The sequence below is a fragment of the Brachyhypopomus gauderio genome, chromosome 12 (genome assembly GCF_052324685.1).
Source record: "Brachyhypopomus gauderio isolate BG-103 chromosome 12, BGAUD_0.2, whole genome shotgun sequence".
Taxonomy (NCBI): Eukaryota; Metazoa; Chordata; class Actinopteri; order Gymnotiformes; family Hypopomidae; genus Brachyhypopomus; species Brachyhypopomus gauderio.
The window spans coordinates 19,445,948-19,470,283 of NC_135222.1; the positions used below are offsets into that span (position 1 = coordinate 19,445,948).

General features: G+C 47.8%; 2 protein-coding genes across 6 annotated transcripts; both read right to left on the minus strand.

Moving 5' to 3' along the window:
* Positions 1–590: 590 nt before the first annotated feature.
* dhx38 (DEAH (Asp-Glu-Ala-His) box polypeptide 38) lies at positions 591–15,179 on the minus strand. Of its 3 annotated transcripts, none has more exons than XM_077023598.1 (28): positions 15,026–15,179; positions 14,550–14,600; positions 14,059–14,456; positions 13,705–13,892; positions 13,402–13,563; positions 13,117–13,282; positions 12,826–12,944; positions 12,113–12,189; positions 11,777–11,932; positions 10,573–10,734; positions 10,228–10,335; positions 9,980–10,098; positions 9,695–9,832; positions 9,383–9,569; positions 8,337–8,522; positions 8,030–8,170; positions 7,814–7,924; positions 7,559–7,675; positions 7,357–7,464; positions 7,148–7,260; positions 5,489–5,697; positions 4,550–4,704; positions 4,215–4,370; positions 3,906–4,040; positions 3,681–3,806; positions 3,139–3,234; positions 2,919–3,040; positions 591–1,581 (listed from the first exon to the last, which is right to left on the minus strand). In XM_077023598.1, the coding sequence occupies exons 3-28, from the start codon at positions 14,397–14,399 to the stop codon at positions 1,500–1,502; spliced, it is 3,780 nt and encodes a 1,259-aa protein (XP_076879713.1). In that variant the 5' UTR covers positions 14,400–14,456; positions 14,550–14,600; positions 15,026–15,179; the 3' UTR covers positions 591–1,499. The 3 variants fall into 3 exon arrangements, with proteins under 3 accessions (XP_076879713.1, XP_076879711.1, XP_076879712.1); XM_077023596.1 differs by having other exon boundaries at positions 13,705–13,895; XM_077023597.1 differs by lacking the exon at positions 14,550–14,600 and having other exon boundaries at positions 13,705–13,895.
* A 483-nt stretch (positions 15,180–15,662) lies between these two features.
* Positions 15,663–23,348, minus strand: cyb5b (cytochrome b5 type B). 3 transcript variants are annotated; one of them, XM_077023600.1, is made up of 6 exons: positions 22,985–23,288; positions 21,232–21,360; positions 18,040–18,066; positions 17,854–17,885; positions 17,692–17,760; positions 15,663–17,384 (listed from the first exon to the last, which is right to left on the minus strand). In XM_077023600.1, exons 1-6 carry the CDS (start codon positions 23,171–23,173, stop codon positions 17,360–17,362), a joined length of 471 nt encoding a protein of 156 aa, XP_076879715.1. In that variant the 5' UTR covers positions 23,174–23,288; the 3' UTR covers positions 15,663–17,359. The 3 variants fall into 3 exon arrangements, with proteins under 3 accessions (XP_076879715.1, XP_076879716.1, XP_076879714.1); XM_077023601.1 differs by having other exon boundaries at positions 15,663–17,760; positions 22,985–23,285; XM_077023599.1 differs by lacking the exons at positions 15,663–17,384; positions 17,692–17,760; positions 17,854–17,885; positions 18,040–18,066 and adding exons at positions 18,086–19,486; positions 19,740–20,741 and having other exon boundaries at positions 22,985–23,348.
* Positions 23,349–24,336: the final 988 nt, after the last annotated feature.

Here is a 24,336-nt window from a genome sequence, read left to right on the forward strand (position 1 = left end):
TTGGAGAGAAAGGGGTGTGGCTTAGATTTAACCAATCAGGTATCGTTATCATTTCAGTTTTAATTTGTTTGCACCTGAAATGTGTTAACTACATTACATCCTTTGTCTTTCTGTAATGGTTTTGATACGGAGACATTTGCTTCGTTAACTACATTTTTTAGATCTTTCCTTGCACTGATTTTAACAAACTTTCAAATGGAGGTTTTAGTGCGTTTTTCCTAACTTTATATATTTTTTCAAAATTTTTAAAAATAAAAAAAAAACCCTCTACTGTGGCTACCCAGTTACTATCTGGTCATACGCCGGCTTCTGGTCAGAAACTGAAAAGTGATGTTGCCATGGTAACAGCTGGGCTACAGTCTCAAATTGTACACCTATAAATGTGCCGTTACGATCGGCGTCTTAAGCAAAGGTAGGAACATTGTAGTGGTTTCTAATTAGAGAGAAATGCTGTAGTGTAGATTTTAAACACCTGCATTATACATTGTTGCTATATAACATTCTTTAACATTATTACAATACAGTGAAATGGATCAGGTACTCAAATTGCAAATGATCCCTCTGGGTTCAACAGATCACACCACAGAGACTCGGGAACACATGGCAGCTTTATTACTGTTCTACATTTCCACATGTACATTTTGGCCAAAGGTTTGGGGATGGAAAGTCTGACTGTGTCCCTCCTGGTCGTGTACTGACAAAAACAACCATCACCAAATATTTGTTTCCTCTCGCGTAAAACACCCAAGTTACACCATGATGGTGAAAAGAAAGAAAGAAAGAAAATGGTGAGTTTCACCACTGTGGCCGTCCGTCCTCCCAGAGAATGGACTCCCTGCTGGGAGGAGACGGCCCGAGACACACACCCCCCCCCCGACACACACCCTCCTCCAGCACACGGAGAACAAACACGAGAGATGAGATTACACGAGCAGTGTGATCGAGGGGCTGTTCATCGCCGGTTTACGACATGGTCTGGTATTTACAGCAGCTAAAAACAGGGAATTAAACCACCATGCTGTTCACTGTGGACCCGTTCAGACATCGACACTCTCATCACGTCCAATACCGCAGTGTTGAGATCAAGAGGAGTAAATAAAACAGTGGTGCGAAGTTCTGAAATATACATTACAATATTTTATGCACATTGTACTTACAATGTAACAACATCTGCAAAAATGGAGACTTTGGGGAAGACTCATCTCCAAAGACAAAACAACGAACACTTTTATAAGAGAATGCAAAAAAATATGAGTAATATTACACTAAACCTGAAGGCTCGGACAAGAAAGTCGGTATAAATGTAAATCTCCTGGTACATTTGGGGGGGAAAAAGAGGGGGGGGGGTGTAGAGCACAAACCCCTTTCACTCCAGCTTCTTTCTCTCAGTCTTCTCTTATACAAGTGCTCCTACTGCTGGCCAAAGTGGGGAACTGCACCCATCGGGACAATGGCTGCTTTTCTGTCAGGTAGGAGATCTGGTGTGCAGTCACAGCGGCCTACAGGCCGAACCGGGCCGGCGTGCGCTTGGGGGTCATGGGCACGTCCTCCCTGCGGCCGGGTGTACAGATCTTCACTGACCTGGAAGGAGAAAAAACAGGGAAGAGGGTCAGGAGGAGACGCCCACAGCGCCCCCTGCAGGACCCCGGCAGGCAGGCACAGTCACACATGCCTTTTGAAACATCCAATGGCCAGTTTCCTCTTATTTTAATTTCCATTTTCCCGTTACCTGTTACTGTGACTTTTTATTTTACACTGTAAAATAAAATAAGCACTGTCTTCAAGCAGAGTTTTATTTTATATCAATTTATTCAGTCAATTGATTTATTTTGTCAGTTTATTAATTTATTCAGTCAGTTTTTAAGTGTGTACTCCTACAGCACCCACACTTAAATGACAGCAGGACTTGTGTCCACACTGCACTGACCTTTAACCTCTGACCTACAGCTCTGGGGTTTGGTTTTCTGGGTTTTTGTCTTTTCTGATTTGGTAAACCTACGCAGGTCTAATGGTAAACAAAAACACCACACCCTGTTCTTTCCAAAGTGTTGAGCGTTTGGTACAGCAGGACAGGACGCCTCTGCCATGTGCAACCTGCCTGATCCGATTACAGTGGCTCAGTGGCCGGGTGGAACAATCACCAGAACCAACACGACTCCATTCAACTCTCCGGTTTTACGCCCGATCATCATAGTAAAAAGTGACACGTCTCCACACTCCACTTCCCTCCCACTAACCAACAGAGCAGACGCCTGTGGAGTTTGTGTATAATGACTTCTGATACAGACACCTTCAATCAGAAAGATAACTTATTTAACCAATCATGAAGACTTCAGAGGGGAAGGAGGATGCTGGGTGTATCATCACGCCCCCCCACACCCCCAACACTCCCACCCTTAATGTGATATCCAGCATGTCTTCTGAACAGACTGCCAGAGAAAATCTTTGATCTAGACATAAATGTGCTGATTAATTAATAACTTGTTATTCTACAGAACCCATTCTCTTTCCTCCACAGAGCCAGCAGATGTGTGCAAAATTAATTTCTCAGATTAATCTGAAAATTAAGGCGGATGGCCGTGCCAGCGTTTAAATTGCGACAGTAATGGGGGTCAGCGAGAAGTCGATATTATTTCTTTCCGTCTCCGGTGGGGACAGCAGGTGAGAAAAGCCCATCACGCATGAGACGAGGGGGGAACGCGATGGAGGACGGAGACGAGACGAGACGAGACAGAGAGAGCGGGCGGAGGGGGTGGAGGGTGGAGGGTGGAGGACAGAGAGGAAAGGTGATAATAGGCTTCCCAAAATTGCAACATTAGTATTGTGGCAGCGTAGACCTGCTCACTGTGTCTCGAATGGGATGATGGAGGTTTGGGGGTGGGGTGGGGTGGGGGCTGGGTGGAGGAGGTGGGGGGTACCTGGTGCTGCCCAGCAAGTTCTTCCTCTCCTGCTCCTCCCTCCGGGCACGCAGCTGCTTCTCAGCCAGGGACATCTCCTCCTCCATGATGGAGATCTCCTCCTTGGCTCTACGGCGGTTCTCCTAAAAGCAGGGGCCGTATGAGGATGGGGGCGTGGTACGTTGAAGGGGCGTGGTCATTTGTGGTGGGCGGGGCACGAGGGAGGTAAGGCAGAACTCACCTGTCTGCTCTTGCCGGCGTGTTTGATGCTGTAGAACATGGGGCCCAGCTCTGCCAGCCACTCCCCGTCCACGGCAGTCACACACTGCATGTACTCCTGTTACAGACAGCAGCTTCAGACCCACGGGCCACCCAACCCTTACGCCACTACAGTTCTCCAAACTTTACTTCTGACTACACGCTTTTTGAGGTCAGATTTTGCAAAGGATTGCAAAAGTGTCATTTGCTTGTGGAGAGGAAAAAAAAGGTGATCTTATGAAACAGTAACCAAACGTGCCTCCTGCTGCCTTAACAGCTACCACAGCAAACCCAACCAACAGGAAAGCGAACAAACCTCTGGTTCCTCTACATAAAGTGTCTGAATCGCACGGGTTTAGCTAGAACCACATGACGAGCGTTTCAAGAACTGACGGTCCAGTCTCGAGCCTCGGTGTGGTCCGATTTGGCACGGTTCTGGGCGAATGGCAATTAGAGCCACACCCGTGAACACAGAGAGATCTGGCTAAGACGGAGAGCAGGTACGGGGAAGACGGCCCACGGTACCTTGGTGGTCATGACCAGCTCGTGGTAGGTGATGTAGTCGGGAGTGTAGCCCATTCCAAAGAGAGAACTGGTCGGGTGGAGGTGACAGGGCATGCCCGTTCGTACGTTCACATACTCGCCAATACCCTAAAACACACACACACACACGTTTAGAGTATTTAGGAATGGTTGAAGGTGGGGGTGGCCATGGCACCAGAGCCTGGGTGGTGGGGCGTGGCCGTGTACCTTCAACTTAGCGGCCTGGTGGAAGTAGGCGGCACAGATACACTTTCGGATCACGTCCCAGTCAGAGCCGCTGGAGGTCAGACTCATCTTCTGCTGTACCATGATGTCTTTGAGCTGAGCGCGCACCTCACGCACCTGCCACACACACACACACACAACCAAACACACACACACACACACACACAACCAAACACAGAAAGGTTGTTGTAAACTGCAAGGTCTGCAAGGTAATTGCAAGGTAATTGTTAGCTGTAGGGTCTGATTGGCTGTGGGGTCTGATTGGCTGTGGGGTCTGATTGGCTGAGGCACCTTGCGCATAGCCTTGGTGTGTATGAAGTGCTCGTTGCACCAGATGCTGGAGTAGTTATTGTTCTTCCACTGCAGGTAGACGTTGAGGTAGGTCAGGTGATCGCTCTCGGGCACCGCAAACTTCTCCCTCACCTGGTCGCTCTCCTCTTCCCGGCCCTGTTAGCAAACGGCCCAAGAACATTTCAGTTCCCGCACGCGCTCAGCTTTCAGAAGATACACCTCACATTCACATTCATCTAACGCGAACGCAAACACAGACTCTAAGAGTTAAGAGTGATCGCTCGTTTCCTCACACACACACACACACACACACACACACACACACACACACACACCTTGGGCCGGTAGAAGATGGTGGGTACGGAGAGCATGGAGACGATGATGAGGACATCTGCACTGCAGCCCATGTCGCAGGACACGATGAGCATCTTGGACAGGGCCGGGTCCAGGGGGAACTCCACCATGAGTCTGCCTGTGGGCGTCAGAGCTCCTGGGGGGCCACACAGAGGGATGAGAGGGGGGTGAGGGGGGGCTCACACACGTCCCAGCTTAAAGAGCGCCCCCTACTGCCTGCCTGGGAGCCACCACGCCGGTATGATCACGTGTTTAGCACAGACTCCAGTGATTACACGGCCCAGTGCGAGAAGCTTAGTGAAGTTACGTGGAAGAAAGCAGAGACATGCCGGGAAAGTAAACTTTAATCAGAGATAATCTGCTGCACAATACCGAAGAATCCCACAGGCGGCCAGATCCTCACAAATCCCACAGGGGGCCAGATCCTCACAAATCCTCACATCCTGCATACTTTGGGCCACTGAGTGAACTGTGACTGCTACATCAGAAAGGGTGGACTGTACTGGCCTTATATCTGTGTGTGTGCTACACACTACTGTCACCCAACACATCTATGGGGCCTACAATAAGGTCCCTTCCCCTATGGGGTGCCCCTGTTTCCTGGGAAGTGTGGGCTGCATTGCCCACTGGCTTGAGAGCCGAACGACAACATGTCTGACATGACCGTTCCCCAGCCCGGAAACAGAGGTCAGCAGACATCCCATTATCAACATGGCTCACAGTCCTCGCCTGCACATTTTAGCTCTTGTTTTTAAAAGTATATCTGACAGAGAAGAGAACGATAACGTGGAAGACAACGGCATTAATTCCTGCATCGGGAACGTGTGTAGTTATTAAGCAGCAACTGTGAAAACAGGACAGACTACAAGCCCCGCCTCCAGCCACTTCCATCACAGGTCGCTTGGTTACAGACTCCTCACCGGTGTTGTCGAGGGCGCCCAGGATCCACAGCTGGTACATGGAGTTGAGCATGTTGTCCTCGGGGGGCGGGTCCATGAAGTGGAACAGGAGAAGGTCCTGCACGCCCAGAGACTTCAGCAGCAGGACCACGTTGGCCAGGTTGGTGCGCTGGATCTCCGGGATGGTGGTGGTCAGCATCTCGTTCTTGAAGGCACTCTGAGTGTACAACCTAGTGGAGACAAAGACAGGCCCCGCCCACCTCGTTAGAACCTCCTCCAGGTGCAGGTGTGCTGTTGCTGTGTGGCTCATCCTACGTCTGACCACAGCTTCCAGATTCGATGGGCACTGCGGTGCCCGATATCCCAGAATAACCGTGGCAGCTTTGAGAACGCCCCTCCTACGTCAGGTGGACCAATTAAAGCACTTAAAGAGTGCAGGAGCACAGTGTTCTTAATACAAGACCGACGTGAGTGCGGAAAATGCAGGGAGAGATGGTCTCACATTCACTCACTCACTCACAGACGTGGCTACACCGTTTAATGAGAGAGTTCCAGAAACGCCCGACGTAGCACAGAACAGATGGAGTTCCCGCTCCATGCAGACATGCTGCGTTAATTAAAGGCAGCCAACGAGAGTCCTTCGAAATGCTCAGAGACCTTAAGATGTCAAACGTGCTCCGGGGGGGCAGCTCGTCAGCGGCACGGAGAGGTCGGACCAGCACGCCGCAAGTTCTGCTGCCGTCGGCTCTGCTGGATAATCCTCCCGAACTATTCACCTCGCCCGTGAAGTCTCCATCACGCGCGCACAGACGAGGCCCTAGACAGCATCGGCACCTCGGTTCTGTGTTCAGGGACTGATTAGACCACGGCACTGGGGAGCAGATGCACACGGAAGAGAGCTACAGAACGATCCGCCCGATTGGATAACCCTCCTGAACTATTCACCCTATTGGATAATCCTCCTGAACTATTCACCCGATTGGATAACCAAACCTGAACTATTCACCTTATTGGATAATCCTTCTAAAATTGGTGGGGTCCTTAGAAAAGCTCCCACACACATGCATTTTGCAGCCTAATCACAGCTGTGAGGCTGGTGTTGTGTAGGTGCTTCTGAGGCGTGAATTCACCACACAGGCTGCACAAACGTACGTGTGTGAATACCCACACACACCTGTGTACACGCACACACACACACCTACTCTCCGAGACCTCCCTCTCGGACTAAAGCTCCTGACCAGGAGCCCAGGGGTGGTGGCAGTTGCTGTGTCAACAGGATGCGCCACATACATCACAAGATAAAAGCCGCATGATGTGCCAAAATGGATTCAGAACCATTCAAAGCCATGCCTGAGGTGTGTGTGTGTGTGTGTGTGTGTGTGTGTGTGTGTGTGTGTCACAGAGAGAGAGAGAGAGAGGGTGCACGCATGCACATCTTCCTGTGTTAGAGACCCCGCCGTCATACATGGGCCAGAGCAGGAGGCCTTTAACCACACACTGGATGGAGCTTTAATCCAGCCTCGTTAATCCAGCCTCGTTAATCAACTACTTCCACTGCTTCATCTGCTCTCTTCTCTGCTCTGGTGGAGGCTAACCAGGCTATGACGTCTACGTCTACGGTTAGCTGCGGAGACAAAAAGTGTGTGTGTGTGTGTGTGTGTGTGTGTGTGTGTGTGTAACCTGTAGCAGTGTCCTGGCCCCGTCCTCCCAGCTCGACCGGCCCGCTGGTTAGCGTTGGCCTGGCTGATGGGGTAAACCTGCAGAGCGTCCATACCGATGCGTGGGTTGAACACCTGCGTGAGGAAGACGAGGGTCATGGGAGGTTCACGCCCCCACGGGAGCCCCGGAGAACCGAGGAAGAGCCCAGCCAGTCTAAAGCCACACGGTACCTTGAGTTTACAGTATCCAGAATCCACCACAAACATGATGCCGTCTACAGTCAGCGAGGTCTCTGCGATGTTGGTGGCTACGATGCACTTCCTCACGCCGTCCGGGGCCTGTGGCAACATATGGAAATTCATCTCAGAACATCACCTCATGAGCAACCCCCCCACCACCACCACAGACAGACCACTCGAGCGGAGGAGGAACCTTCTGGAAGATCTTGGCCTGCAGGTCCGAGGGCAGCTGGGAATAGATGGGAAGCACTGCTAGGGCCGGGGCGTTCTCCAGCTCCTCCAGACGCTCCACGATCTGATCCGACGTCACCTGCAGCCAGAGTTCAGAGAGGTGCACCATGAATACGGTCCAGACGGTTCGTAGCATCTCAGCAACGTGAGGCCTCTCATCAAAGGTTCCTCTGTCAGGTTCTTGTCTCGAGAACCAGGTTCTCACCCAGAAACTCACCTCAATGTCCTCCTGACCAGGCATGAAGATGAGTATGTCACCGAACATTCCACTCAGGTGAATCTGTAAGGCCTGTTTTACAGCTGCCTCTACATAGTCCTCCTGAGGAGTCTACACACACACGCACACACACACACACAGGCGGCTACAGATTCAACAGATCTTCAGACACTAAAAACTACATTAGAGAGTTGAAGAGCCATTAACACGTCATACCTTACTGAACAAGATGTCCACCGGGAATGTTCTCCCAGGAATGTGGAAAACGGGAACGTTTCCAAAAAACGCTGCAAATTTGTCCGAGTCCATGGTGGCAGACGTGACGATGAGCTTCAGATCCGAGCGTCTCGACACCACCTTTAGAGAGAGAAAGAGAGAATCACGGGGAGAGGAAAAAAAAAACGAATAAACGCTGTGAAAATCACTCAAAGCGATCAGCCCCGGACCAGTCGATCCCAGCCGTCCCCCACCACCACACTGCCTGATGAGGTGTGAACAGAAGCAGCCACAAGGGGGCGCTGACCTCACGAAGCAAGCCAAAGAGCACGTCCGTGTTGAGGGAGCGCTCGTGGGCCTCGTCCATGATGATGGCGCTGTAGTGGTCCAGGTCGGACTCGCGCAGAGACTCGCGCAGCAGGATCCCATCGGTCATGTACTTGATCATGGTCTTCTCCGAGGTGCAGTCCTCGAAACGGATGGCATAACCCACCTACAGCATACAGTTCAAGCATTTATACGAGCCAGATGAAATTCTATCATTTTTATGAACATCAGGATGGAGAAGAGTTTAAAAGGTATTCTTAAAGGCAGTAGCGAACCATGACCATTAAACCTGGGCCCGCTCCCATTCCCAGCCCCGAAATAATTTTGTTTCCTTTCCTAATTAACTGCAATAAATAAATAAATAAATAAAAACTGAGACGACAGTACAGCTTTAGATGTAATAAACAATATCTGTACTAGATAACTTCTTAAACAAAATAAGGTTCCAACAAAATAAGGTTCACAGCTCCGTGTTCCTCGGGAGCGGAATATGTAAACAACGCGCACGAGGGCATCAAAGTACGCTAACGACAGCTAGCGTCGCCACAGCGGGCAGAAATTATCATACAGTTAAGCCCGCCCACTAAGACGGCAGATATGATTGGTCAATTTTACTGTCATTTGAAACTGATATTGCGCTGAATTATAACTGCCAGGCCCTCTGTAAACGAACAGCGGGCATCACAGTCCTGATAGGGGGAGACACAGGCTCACAGGCTTCCACTTAACCCCTCACCTTCAAAATATTTTTGTAATTGTTTAGATGTCGATTGTCAAACTGTAAGTAGATTAAAAAATTGGATAAATTATATATATGTATATATATATATATATATATATATATATATATATTTATATTTTAAGAATATTTTAGGCCATCTGAGAGGGCGTAGAGGGCCCTGACGGTTCCCCACTGCTTAAAGGTAAGTCTAAGTCTAGGTGAGACTAACTACAAGAGTAATTCTCACGTCGTCCACAAGATGGCAGTGTTGGTTCACAAAGTGAATGAGCAGCCGGTTCTCTCACCTCCTCCCCCAGGTTGTTGCCCATCTCCTCACTGACCCTCTTGGCCACGCTCATGGCGGCCACCCTGCGCGGCTGCGTGCAGCCCACCATGCCGTAGCGCGTGTACCCGTCCTCGTGCAGGTACTGCGTCAGCTGCGTGGTTTTCCCGCTGCCTGTCTCGCCCACCACGATCACGATGCTGTTATCCCTGCGAGGGCGGCGGAGACGGCGTGTCAGAGCCGGGCCGTGCCCTTCCGGCTGGGCACACGGCGCGTCGGCGGGGGTGGTGGGGGGGGGGGGGGGGGGGGGGGGAGTGGTTGGGGGGGGTTGTACCTGATGATGTTGAGCAGCTGCTGGCGAACAGCGAAGATGGGCAGGTACTGCCTCTGCTCCAACAGGGTCTTCTTCTTGGCGAACTCACTGCTGGCCTCGGTCTTCTCCCTCATGTGATCCGCAAACTTCTGCTCAGTCCTGCAGGGCAAAGCACAAGAGATGTAACACAGTAAATACCTCACACACACCTAACACCATCACCAGATCTGAAACAGCAGCGCTACCCACAGATGACCCACTCCCACCATCCCCCCAACGAGGCGGTGACCCGTGCTGTGGTCCCACCTGTAGTCCACCGTCCCGTCCTCCTTGACCTCCTTAGCTTCAGACCCGTCTTCCTCCTTCTTGATGCCCATAATGTCTCCCAGCTTGGTGCCGGCCAGCTCCCAGTGTTTGTGCTGCGCCTGTTACGACACACACACACCGCACATTTACCCAACGTGTTGCAACATGTGTACGTCGTAACCCGAGGGGATGCGGAGCAGGGCGGGGCTACAGGGGGCGGGGCTATACGTGACGGCTGAAGGCGGCACCTTCTTGCGCTCCTTCTGCTCCCTGTGTTTGCGGACCAGCTGGCTGCCCTTGCGTGAGATGATGGCCATGTCCGAGGTAGCGTCCTTCACGGGGATGACGGGCTCCGGCTGGAGAGGAGAGGATACGCATGAGGAGCAGAGCCCAGGAGCAGAGGTGTGGAGCGGAGCTCATGAACACTGCACCGAGTTGAAGCTTGGACCTTTTAAAACTGTATAAACTATAAACATTGTAAGCGTGTTGCTGGGTTCCTGCTCTTCCGTACTGCTTTATGAATCCAAACCCAAACAGAGCAGTTCTGGAGGAACACTGCAGGCACTCCATGGTGTAAGACTGGGGCTCTTCACCTGCTTGGTGAAGACGATCCTGCCGTCCAGGAAAGGCGGGACCAGATTGTGGACGAGCAGGTGGACCTTCGCCGCGTTGTCTTCCTCGAAGTCCTCGTCCACCTCCAAACGCTGCACCACCCCGCTGGTCAGCATGCGGTTGGTCTCCCAGCGTTCGTTGTCCTACAGACGAGACGCAAAGCGTGTGAGTGCAGCCACAACCCCCCCCCCAGACCTCCACCTCCAGGTGTTGAGGAGACGAGGACACACCCCCCCAGACCTCCACCTCCAGGTGCTGAGGAGACGAGGACACACCCCCCCAGACCTCCACCTCCAGGTGCTGAGGAGACGAGGACGCACCCCCCCAGACTTCCACCTCCAGGTGCTGAGGAGACGAGGACACACCCCCCCAGACCTCCACCTCCAGGTGCTGAGGAGACGAGGACACACCCCCCCAGACCTCCACCTCCAGGTGCTGAGGAGACGAGGACACACCCCCCCCCCAGACCTCCACCTCCAGGTGCTGAGGAGACGAGGACACACCCCCCCCCCCCCCAGACCTCCACCTCCAGGTGCTGAGGAGACGAGGACGCACCCCCCCAGACTTCCACCTCCAGGTGTTGAGGAGACGAGGACACACACCCCCAGACCTCCACCTCCAGGTGCTGAGGAGACGAGGACACACCCCCCCAGACCTCCACCTCCAGGTGCTGAGGAGACGAGGACACACCCCCCCAGACCTCCACCTCCAGGTGCTGAGGAGACGAGGACACACCCCCCCAGACCTCCACCTCCAGGTGTTGAGGAGACGAGGACACACCCCCCCAGACCTCCACCTCCAGGTGTTGAGGAGACGAGGACACACCCCCCCAGACCTCCACCTCCAGGTGCTGAGGAGACGAGGACACACCCCCCCAGACCTCCACCTCCAGGTGCTGAGGAGACGAGGACACACCCCCCCAGACCTCCATCTCCAGGTGCTGAGGAGACGAGGACACACCCCCCCAGACCTCCACCTCCAGGTGCTGAGGAGACGAGGACACACCCCCCCAGACCTCCACCTCCAGGTGCTGAGGAGACGAGGACACACCCCCCCAGACCTCCACCTCCAGGTGTTGAGGAGACGAGGACACACCCCCCCAGACCTCCACCTCCAGGTGCTGAGGAGACGAGGACACACCCCCCCAGACCTCCACCTCCAGGTGTTGAGGAGACAAGGACACACCTCATTGATCTGCCGCCTCTGGGCAGAAATGCGTTTCTGCGTCTGCTTCTGCAAGATCTGCTCCCTCTTCTTCACGTACTCGTCCGAGCTCGTGGTCAGAGGGTTGTGGAATTCGTCGTAGCCTTCGTCCATCATGTACCAGTCTCTGTCGGCTTGCTGAGGAAGACCATGTCACACAGCGACATCACTTTACACCACACGAGAGACAGAACCAGTAATAAAGCAGTTTATCTAAAACAGAACTACAAACACAGGACTGCTGAGTGGGGTGGGGAAGAGGGCCGTGAGCTGGGCAGACCCAGGCCATGTGGTGTAGCCGATGGAGGACAAGCTCACCTTCTGATCTTCCTCCCACTGCTCCTTCTCCTCTTCAGTATCGAACGCAATGCCGTCTTCTCCGCCCTCCTTCTTACCTGCAACGCACAACAACACACTTCGGAACTAGTGTCTAAACTTTCATAGTGACCTTTCCTGAAGAAGTGTAAACATCAATCATAAACGAGATCATTATTTCATATATTCTAAAAAATTATGTTCATAGTGAATTTCATTTCAAATAAAGATGGCAAGACTAATTGTAGGCATGGCGTTGACATGTATGATCATGATCAAAAAACTTAATTACATATCACATGATCTGCTATAATCGTGATTAATTACTCTTAATAATTTAGTCAAATTTAGTTCTAATTAAAATGCTTCCATTTATCTCTCTACCTTGGGTTGAAGGTTTGATCTATGATCTATTTTAATTAGGGTGGCATTTAAAAATGAACACATTAACAGGACATGCTATAAACCATGGCAAAACTGCCCGGTACCCTTTATTATATACTTCTATATAATATACATTTTTCCCCTGTCTGTGGCTAAACTGGGCAGTCCTGCACAGTGCACACACGTGCTGAACACGTCCTGTGGCACTCGTGTTAAGAGCAGTGTCACCATTACTACAAACACCCCAAAACGTGTGTGCATAACTCACGCCTTCTGCATAATAGTTGTACATGAGACAAGAAAGTTACTTTGGAACAAGAAGGGAACAGGACCTTTTCCTCGGGAGAGACGAGGGGTGGAGCCGAGGTGTCTCCTGTCATTGGCCCACTCGTTATATTTATACGAGGGTGTGGGCAGGGGAGTGTCGTCCGTGTAACGTGCTCTTACTGACCTTTTAAAGAACGGCACAACACAATCATTACTGGTCCATAACAGCACACCATCACTAACCATTATTGTATTGTAATAATAATTATTGTAAACATTCCACCATCTCTGAAAGGTCAGCAACATCAACAACCTCAACATGGTCACTTCTGAAGTCTTAAAGAAAAGTTTCTAACTTGTCTCTCCTCTCGCTGTCCCGAACCGAGCGCTGGCTGCGTTCGGATCGCTCGGACTCGGAGCGGTGGGAAGGGGCAGGAGACGGGCTCTCCCAGTGGGAGCGCCGTGAGCCGGCATAGCCACTGTCGTCTTCATCCCAGCTGGAGCCAGACGGAGTCGGTGCATCTGCGTGGACAAATCCAGACACACACGGTCGGTTCGGTTCGGTAACTCAGCCACGGGGCGTGGATCTGAGATGTCAGACCAGTTGCTCAGCCCCTCCCATGCCTAACTGGCTGGCTGACCTCGGGGTCGATGCCGTGGTGATTCGGGTTCTTCCCTCCGGCTCCCGCGGCTGAGACGTGTGGACCAGCCGTCCCTCTGTGAGCGCTCGCTCCGCACGCTGCCGCCGTCTCCGTGGTCCGAGCGGCCGCCAGAGCCGCGGCTCCGGCTACGCTCGCGCTCGTCTGCACCCGCCCACCACAAAACACCACGGCAACACAGGACTGTCACACGGGGGACGCAACGACGGGCCACGAAACGCAGAGTCTCCGTGGGTTCAAAACAACGTCAACACATAAACCACTCCACGCATCACGCTCGCTCACCTCGGTCGCTTTTTCGGTCCCTGTCTCTGCCTTTTTCTCTGTCATTATCCCTGGTTTTCTCCTCTTTGGACGAGGCATAGACCCCATGTTCCCGGCGGTCTCGTTCTCTTTGCTGGTGTTTTCGTCGGAACTCTTCACTAACCCCTCCAGGGTTAGACGGAGTTTCAGAGCCTGTCGAACGATACTTTCTGCTACAGCACGAGAAATCCATCTTGAGTTAATTTTCAATTATTTATTCTTGAATTCATCTATACTTTCATCACTTTCATTGAGAGACAACCTTGGACTAAACCAAAATTCCAATGGCAATTAGTCAAATAAAATATATTTTAGACAACGTTAAAAACAACTCACCTCTCCTTTCTCCCATTCTTGCTTTCACCACCCCCGTCATCATCATCATCGTCATCGTCAGACCCAGAGTCACTTTTTCCCTCCTCCCAGTCCTTGTAGGAAGACACCTTGGACTTTTTTGACCTCCACTCATCAGCGTCGGAGTTCAGCGTCTCCTTGCCCTCCCGCTCCTTGCGCTTCTGGGCCGCCAGCAGGTCCAGGCCCAGGAGAGAGGTGCGTGGGGCCGGGGCGCGGAACACGTGCTGCTCCTCCACGGCACTCTTCTTTTTCACCATCAGTCCTCCCACCTGAACACCAGGGTCACTGCCCTCCAACCGATGCAGAGAAGGATCGTCTTCCATAGTGCTTGTGGTCCTGTGTACCAATGCTGCAGCAGCTCGGAATAGAAAAGTTCTTATCTGGGAAAGTCACAAATAGCAATACATTGCTTTTACAGTGCATCGTTTGAGAATGATTGACAACAGTGGTTCATCTATAGAGAAATCACCTACCCTATGAAGAAACGAGCTATCAAGAACCCATTGGTCTGCTCCACGGTATCTCTGTTAATGTCCATTTGAATAATATTTTAAAATATTGCAAAATTAAGGTATAGCAACATGTTTCTATGCCAAATAACTAAACATCAAAATCCTTCCGGCAATAATGGGGCTCGAATATACAGATATTACAATCCTGTAGTGAATCACAGCACTAAATTATTCGGTATCGTTATTATTACTATTCAAAGCACCCATTAAAGATGCCTTAGCAGTGCGCCGTTGGCGAAAGATGTCAACATATTAATAGTGATAAAAACATGTATATCGGCCTAAAGATGCGTTAGGGTGAGTGTTGATCATGAACCTTAAACCTGCAGCTACATCATTCACATGATCTTAGGAAGTTAGCCAGCTAGCCGAGTTTAGCTAACTACGGACACTAAACGGCCCGCTAACGCACATTTGACAGAAGACGAACCCTATACCTGTTAAATCAGGTGCTCAGTCAGTCAGGTATATCGACGCGGTGGTCATTACTACGATCAATGCAAATAAACGTTTAAAAGAAGCTAAGACTTGGCTTTGAAATGACGCTCAAATCGTCAACACTTCGCACAGTGGGACGCCATTGCAATCCCATAATTCAAAGTGAAAATAGCTAACAAAACTTTATTTGAAGATCGTACTAATGACACGAGCGAATTCAACGTCATAGCCTCAAAACATACATAGAAGTTATAATGAGGATTATTATAAAAAACCCATTTTAAAAAGAAAGTCCCTAAAACCATGTTCATGCAAAGTACTTAAACACTGTATATGGTTATACCATATGTATGTGGTATATGATTATATTACACATTTATAACCCCATTCAAATAATTAGAATTCATGCCTGACCCTTCAAATAAAGTCTATGTAAAATAACCAGATAAAGTGTATGTACCGTGTTTTTTGTGCAGAACACGGTACATGACGACATAATGTGAGCTGTATAATCAAAGACCTGGCAAATGTCAGTGATGTAGCCATACTTTATTTCTCCCCCAAAATGTGTTTAAGGGAATTCCACAACAGATCTAACATTTGAAACACAAGGAAAATACACACATGACAAACATCTTTTCTTTTTCTTTTGCACTCTTACAAAGCAAAGCTGTTGCTGCTGTATGAAAAGACAATTAACATAACTGTGTTATGACTGACTTCAGACAACTGCTGATTAGGGACTATAATTTGAGCATCACACCATGTGAACACAAATAACTGAAATCTCACTTTGCTCATCATACTTTACACTGCATTATATACACCAGGGGTGTCCACATCTTCTCAGCTGGCGAACTACTTATAAGATGACCAAATCAAAATGATCTACCTACAATAAAAATGCAAAAACAAATTTATTTCTATAGTATGATTAAGTTATTATTATTACTATGTAATATTGTATATTATTTCTTTCCTTTTAGGATAAAGTATTTTATTTATTTATAAAGCTATTGGAGGCTAGCTACACAATAAGGTAACTGAACAAGTTAGCTCGGTTTAACGCAGATGCGTAAGTTGTCAGAAGTTCAGACATCAGAATGGCTACCCTGTATGTCAATCAAAAGACAACTGCCAGGGCAGATGGATGACAGCCTTTCATTCATCTACTTTTTAATGTCATGCGATCTACCCTCACTTCAACGTATTGGGCACCCCTGATTTACACAATAAAATTAAATCCAGAACTTTTAAAAGCACTACAATTAAGGGAACAAGTGTGGCTTGAAACATACAAGGAAACTGTTGACAGAAGTGATCAAGAATTTACTTAAGACAACAGGAAACATGTCCATACTCACAACATGACTGATTTGAAAGGGAAAGCAATTTATGTTAAAAACACTAAACAGGATAAAACAAACTGAAGGCATCTAGGCTAAATAGTACACAATACAAATGCCATCAGATGGATATGCATAGAGTTTTCAGCATATGAATATATACTTTGTGAACTGCTTGAGAGTTCAAGTATTAAACACATATCACCACAAATCTGTCCCTCAAATAAATTATCGTTATAGTCATTACATACATCTCAATAAACTTATGTAAAAGTACAAAAGAGCCAAGTGTTAAAATGGTGTTCAACATCCTCAGGTACCACACTATAAATCAATCTAAGAGCAAAGAGTCAAATGTAATTGCTTCCCAACGTCAGGCTTGTAAGCATTCTGAACTTTGGACCCCAATTTCTCCTCGTAAGCAGCTCACTACAAAGATTGACATGACTTGTTTTTCGCTCCACCTTTAATTAATTTGGGGTCTATTAGCAAACTGATTAAGTGTTAATCATTTGGTTATAACTTTCTACAGAACCGAAGGCAATTTAATAAAAAACAATAATTAGTCATTGTCTCCAACATGGCTGACCTGTTACAATATTCATCAATTGTGATTCAGACATCGTTCCTGAGCAACATTTGGTACTGGCATCTCCAATCAACCTCATAAGCCTGAAATCCCAAACTATGCATTAGCATATCTTACTGGAATATATGAATATCATATTCATATTGAACAGATAAAATGGTGCAGAAAAAAAGGAAAGGGAGCAAGAGCAGATGGTGGGAGACCAGAAGCAGTATGAACCACATTCTCATTCAGTGGTGTTTGGACTGTGGAAGCAATATCAACTGCCGGGGAGTGCGAGAAGATAACGTGGCCAGGCCTGTAGGGGGCACTGGCACTCTCAGCCTGTCCGCATCCTCCCTAACGAAGACTGGGACAGTGAAGGGGAAACGAACAAGAAGGCTTAGTCCCACATCTCCTTAGTCTTCCCGCAAATTCCTGCATCTGAAGGCAAACAAGGTTTAACGTTTACATTCAGGGTAGAGTGAGATCAAACAAACAAGTCAAGGCCTCCTGATGAAGGAAAGAAACATACATCATGAAGAAAATAAGAAAAAAAAAAGAAGAAAAAAAACTATTAGGGACGAGGGACTGGGTCTTCCATAACCATCAAAGCCCAGCCATTGCCCATTACAGGGTGGAGAATTATGTAGATTGCTGCCCTCCCCATGCTAAAAGCTACAGCTGTGCTCTAATGGTTTGGAGAGTCCAGGCCCTGGAGAGCAGTGCTCAAGAAGGCTGGTGTCCTAACATGTAATAACGATACATGACTCCGATGACGGCAGCTGCAATGGCAGGAATCAACCAGGAGGTCCATGATCTGAACAAAAGAAACAACAAACAAGTCAGAATGCACGGGCACCACCCCTATATAACTGTATATAAACAGATTCACAATTGTTTAATGTCTCACCTGGATTCTTTTAAAGTTGTGATGTAAACTTCCTGGAAAAAGAAAAGGTGGTGAGATGGCGAAGCTGAAATATAAAGCCCTTCAGAACAATCACAGACTTATCCCGTTTCACTCAGATCATACAATCGAAAAACAGGACATGTTCAAAAGCCAGGGTTCAAGCATTTTTATGTAATAGTTCCTTACCTTCTTGGTCTCTTTTTTTCTGTCATTCTATAAGAAAACATGCTTTAGTTAAAAGTTTGTCCAATAAAACAGTGCAAATAAAATAGTTTGTGAAAACCATCCATGTTTGTTATAGTCATGTTCTTTGACTACAGTTTCATTGCATCATAGAATTCATATAAGGATCTATATTCATGTTATTACTAGGGCTGTCGCGGTGAAAGAATTTCCCCTGCGGTTATTTATGGTGGCTCAACACCGCGATATGCGGCATGACCCGATATGCGTCATTTGTCGTCTAAAATCTTAATTTTTGAGCTATATAATTGTTTTATTGTTTTTATTGTAAAGGGGTTCCTATTGTTTTTAAATTGCAAAAAATACACAGTTTTAAGAACAGTTAAATATGTATTTATTGTCAAATAGAGAACACAGAAGTCAAATGAGATGCAGTAAGAACCCATGCTCTTTCGCTTTCTTAAAAGTGTAGGGTAAATATTTTAAACGAGATTTTAAACACAAAAAGAGAATTTAATAAATAAATCAATAAAACGAAATCTTTCCTTAACCAAAAGAATAACGTCTCAGCTTAAACCTGAGTTGTTACGTCCCTGTTGCGCGCTAAGAAAACCAACATATTCACTTTATGTGGTTTCAGTGAGGAGCGGAAAGGGCTAACAATATTCCCGGCAGTACTAAAAACTCGCTCTGATGGTGTGCTTGTTGCACAAATGCACATGTACTTGCGGGCGAGTTTGGAGAGCAGAGGAAATCTAGCCTCATTGACGCGCCACCAGGCGAGCGGATCTGCGTTAGCGTCTATGGGCTCCTCCTGTATGTAGCGCGTGAGTTCCATGTCTGCTCGAGCTCTCTTGGGTATGGACACGGAGGCTGCTGTGCGTGCCTTTAGCAGGTCTCCAAGCGTTTTCTTTTTTGCTGCAGGTGGCATCAAAGCTTGCGAAGTGGAAGCTTCGGCTCCACTTGCCGACGCACCGGCACTGCTCCCTCCGCCTTCCATTCCCAACATCTCTTCGATTAGCGCGTGTTTTATCTCATCAGTATCATCGACATGATTCCCCCGATACCTGGGATCCAGCCAGCAGGCCTTTGACAAAAGTTCTTGTAAGGCAGGAGCTTCGTACTTCTGCTCGAGAACACTACACATCTTCAGCTTGAGGTCTGATGTTAACGCGGTGTCCTCCTCTGATGGATTTAGAACATCATCAGTCAAGAGTTTCAGGACGGGCTTGACTGATGACACCGTAACACAGCTCTCGCCAGACAGCAGATCCGTAAACTCAGCCACGGGTTTCAATGCCACGTTCACTGACTCCAGGACAGCGATGTCCTGCCAGGTTGGAATTAAATGCTGGTGTCGCCGGTCATCCAAAACTCTTTTGATAGCAGGGATTTGCTCCAAGACTCTGTCCACCATTTTCTGTTTGGTACCCCATCTTGTAGCGCAGTCCTGCACAGAATTATGGCAATTAAATTAGTGGTGGAATTCGTCAACTTATTATATTTATTAATCCTAAATAATTTACGTTGTTGGCTACTTTTTAATTTTTATTCGTGTTAAATATATTTTATCAAACGAAAAAAATTATTGAAATAATCATGACAATACATTTAATATCATGACATTTGTTTTTATTAAAATCCAATTTGCGAACAAATAAAAGTTACATATAATAAACGAATAACTAATGTTCGTAACTTACCAATATGAGGCCATGCTGGGGTATTTGGAGCTCCATTTGGGCTTTGGCCAGATCTCTTCTCTTCAGCCAGCTCTGAGAGAACGTACTGACCAAGGTGTGACACAGTCCCATTGCTCGGGCTGTGCGATCCTTAGCACTTGCTAGTGCGTTTGTCACTGCCAAATGTAAATTGTGACCAAAACAGTTCAGCCATGGCCACTTCAACTTGTTTATTGCTGCTACAATGTTTGCTCCGTTGTCCGTTGTCATACAGGCTAGCTTCTCTTCATCCAGAGACCATTCATGAAATGCATGGCGGAGAGCTTCCGAAATATTGTCAGACGTGTGGTTCTGGGGCATAAATACTGTTTCAAGGCAACGTGACCTAAGAGTCCAGTCCGGGGTCAGATAATGCACCGTTAAACTCATATAAGGTGTCATATTGACACTCGACCACATATCAGTAGTGGCGGAAAAGTAGTCGACATTCTTGATTTCGCTTTCCAACAGAGCCTTTACTTTGTCGTACATTTTAGGAACAACAGTCTCTGAGAAGTAGGTCTTGCCAGGCAACTCGTACTGTTTGTCGAATTTTTGAAGCATTGACTTGAATGCAGGTTTCTCCAGTGTTCGAAACGGAACCATTTCCTCAACTAGATACTGCGCAACAGCGGCTGTAAGGTCCTTATGCCTGTTACTTTCACGGCTGTATTTGGCGGTTCTTGCAAATGATTCAGCTACTCCTAACTGCCGGCTGCACCCGGCCTGAACTGTAGCTTTAGAGGCTGCTCCACGACCTGTTGGTGGGGGAAGTTGCGCTTCTATAGCAGGATGGTAGGTAGCTAGGTGAGACCTCAAGTTCGACGTGTTTCCCCGTTTAACAACTACATTTCTGGCACAAATTCTACATGTTGCCTCATCTAAATTGGCTGGCTCTTCTTTTTTATTTGGCTTGAACCCGAAATGCTCCCAAACCGGCGAAGTCGCATTTTGTTTTTTGACCAGATCTGCCGTCGTTTCCATCTTTGAAAAAAGGAGACGGATTATTGATCAGCCGCACCGGATGATAACAGGGGGTTGATGGGAAAATGACTAACTCTTGCACAGGCACTTTCCCCTCGCATGGGAAAAAACAATATTGCGGTTGTTGCGGTTAATTCCCGTACGTTGCGATTTTCTCGTCAATAGCGCGGTATTGCTATACTGCGGTTATCGCGACAGCCCTAGTTATTCCATTACGTTTTACTGCACTACAACTATGCCCAATTTAGTCTGTTTCACTGAGATTCTATTAACAGACATGTACTACTGCCCACTACTATACTGCAGTTAATACTATATAAAGTACTATAGCAAACTATTTATCGTTGAATGCTATAATATCCCCATCGCATTCAGATTACTACACTCATATTGCACTCAATGAGCAATCTTCTTACTGCACATTGAAATTGCCATGACAGGATTCTCAATTTTACACAACACATTTGAACAAACATGTATCAACCAATACCATGTGCAGTTCTCCAATACAGTACTGCTGGAGCATCTCCCTGGCGTCTGTGGAATGGCCAACATCTTCAAAGCTCTCTGTTCCATCTCCACCAGCCTGCTCCAAAAGCACTTCTTCACCTCCTGGATGCTGTAATACGAAGAATTTTGGATAAAAATTAGATCATAGCAGACTAAATGGATCAGTATCCAGAGTACATGTTACTAAGGTTAGCACTATGGGGCTCTCCCCTACCCCTGTTGGGCACTGCTCTTGTGACAGGAGGGTAGTGGGTTCAATTCCCAGGCCATGACTGAGGTGCTCTTGTGCAAGGCACCTAACCTAACACCTAATCGATTGGGGTGAAATCACAATTGACAAAAAAGTGGCAACTTAAGTGCGAGTAGCTGTAGGCTAATTGTGAGTTAGTCTGGACTGGATACAGGCTAAAACGGGTCTATGCACACACACCCACACACTAACGTAGCTGACTACCGATATTTCACTGCTAAAGCAGCAGTTGCGATTTCACAACACGATTACACACACGTCAGTTAACTGAGCTCTGCAAGAACATGGACGCTAATGCTACAATGCAGAGCACACCCAATTTCTCCAGCCGTTACTTACTCACAAATCTTGGGGGAAAGACAAATAACCTTTAAAATTACGTAAATGCTGTCTACCTACTGCCGTCTAGCTAGCTAGCTAGCCAACTACCTAAGAGAGTTCATATTCTGGCCAACTGGACGTTAGTTATTCTCCTCAGACCAGCAAGCAGCCATCGGTCATTTGATTTGTTAAATCTTGTTGCGATAACAATGTGTCCAACTGTCACACGACATCACGGCAGCAATAACTAGTTAGCTGGATCGCTAGCTAGCTAATCTCCAGCCTGGGGAGCTAAGCGACCCAAAGGCCGAAGCCAGGCCGCGGTCTCCGGAACGGCTACAGCTCAAGAAACCAGCCAGTCAGCCAGTTAAACGGACTACCTCAGATATCTCACCTCCTCCAGTTAAACTATCTCAGATATCTCACCTCCTCCAGTTAAACTATCTCAGAAATCTCACCTCCTCCAGTTAAACTATCTCAGAAATCTCACCTCCTCCAGTTAAACTATCTCAGAAATCTCACCTCCTCCAGTTAAACTATCTCAGAAATCTCACCTCCTCCAGTTAAACTATCTCAGATATCTCACCTCCTCCAGTTAAACTATTTCAGATATCTCACCTCCTCCAGTTAAACTACCTCAGATATCTCACCTCCTCCAGTTAAACTACCTCAGATATCTTACCTCCTCCAGTCAGTCAGTTAAATTACCTCAGATATCTCACCTCCTCCAGTTAAACTACCTCAGATATCTCACCTCCTCCAGTTAAACTACCTCAGATATCTTACCTTCTCCAGTTAAACTACCTCAGATATCTTACCTCCTCCAGTTAAACTACCTCAGATATCTTACCTCCTCCAGTTAAACTACCTCAGATATCTTACCTCCTCCAGTTAAACTACCTCAGATATCTTACCTCCTCCAGTTAAACTACCTCAGATATCTTACCTCCTTCAGTTAAACTACCTCAGATATCTTACCTCCTCCAGTCCGTCAGTCAGTTAAACTACCTCAGATATCTTACCTCCTCCAGTCCGTCAGTCAGTTAAACTACCTCAGATATCTTACCTCCTCTAGTTAAACTACCTCAGATATCTTACCTCCTTCAGTTAAACTACCTCAGATATCTTACCTCCTCCAGTTAAACTACCTCAGATATCTCACCTCCTCCAGGAATCTCGTAATGTCGTACACTTTCTCGTGGATGATGAGCCAGGCGTCTTTGCTCATATTATGAGCTTGAACCTCCTCAAACGTGTAGTATTTAACACCGCTCTCCTCAGATAAGTGACTCCCATCCTCTCCTGATCTTGTATCGTCCGTGTTGCCCGACCTACCCATTTCTTCCCCCATGCTAACTCGGCCGTGGGTGCTAACTGTAAACTGGCGACCGGATCTCCTCAGCGTTTGTAACGTACTCCCAAACGTAGCGTAGCGCGCGCACTAACTGCCACAGAAGGTAATCGACTGTGGTCACGAGACGTGGCTAGACAGGGTTGCCAGGTCCTACAAAAATATCCCGCACAAAGTCAGTGGAAAACCGCCCTTCAGAAGCCTAAACTTGCCCAAAGAAGTTGTTGACCGGGGGGGGGGGGGGGGGGGGGGGTGGCGTGTGTAAGTTGTCGACGGGGAGATGTGGAGACAGTGTAAAATGGAGACAAATTAAGTATTATATCGCGATCGGTTCTTAGTGTTGACTTGTAACTCCCGCGGTAGCCCAACTCAAAAGTAGCCCAAAAAACCGCACCCCTCGACCCCAGAATTTTTACCCGCGGCTGAATTTTCAAACAAGCCCAATTTGGCGTGAAAACCGCGAACCTGGCAACTCTGGATGTGTAAAAAAAAAAAAAAAAAAAAAAAAAAACCTGACGCGGGAAAAGATCCAATGAGCTCGCGGAACGTCACGCCGCTATTAAAGCGGTGGGTCTGGGCCGATAGCCAATGGAGGGCTCGTCTCGCCTGAGGTGTCCAATCACAGTCGACGTATGATGCTCGCCAGGACGCGACACAACGACGTTACTGACCGTGGAGGCGCGGGCACGCGAGAGGTTTTCTCATTCGTTACCGTGTTTGTGTAAATGTATGTAAATGTGACATTCATTCATTCATGATTAGTCAAACCGCTACGTAAATTATCATGGCACCATTTTCCCCCTCCGTTATTTGACGTTTTCGACCACTGTGAACAGTAAACAGCATTCATGTCGTACTGGGTTCAATTCGGAGAAAGCGACCGCTGTGTGAACAGTCAGATCGGATCCGTGTGACTTTTGCATGAATCCAGATACTCTTCCCCAGTGGAGCTGCCATGACATTGAATCTCGACCGCTTGTAGAGTTCGTTACATGTTTTACTTGAGTTAAAGTGCAAAAGTAAAAGTAGTATGGTGTTGGATTTAAAAATAGCAGAGGCCCAAGTATGCATATTTTATTATTTAAGGGTATGTTTAACACAATGTGTCCTTTGATAGACTAATTATCAAAATTCTTGTTTTTTGTTTGTCAATGTTAAAATTA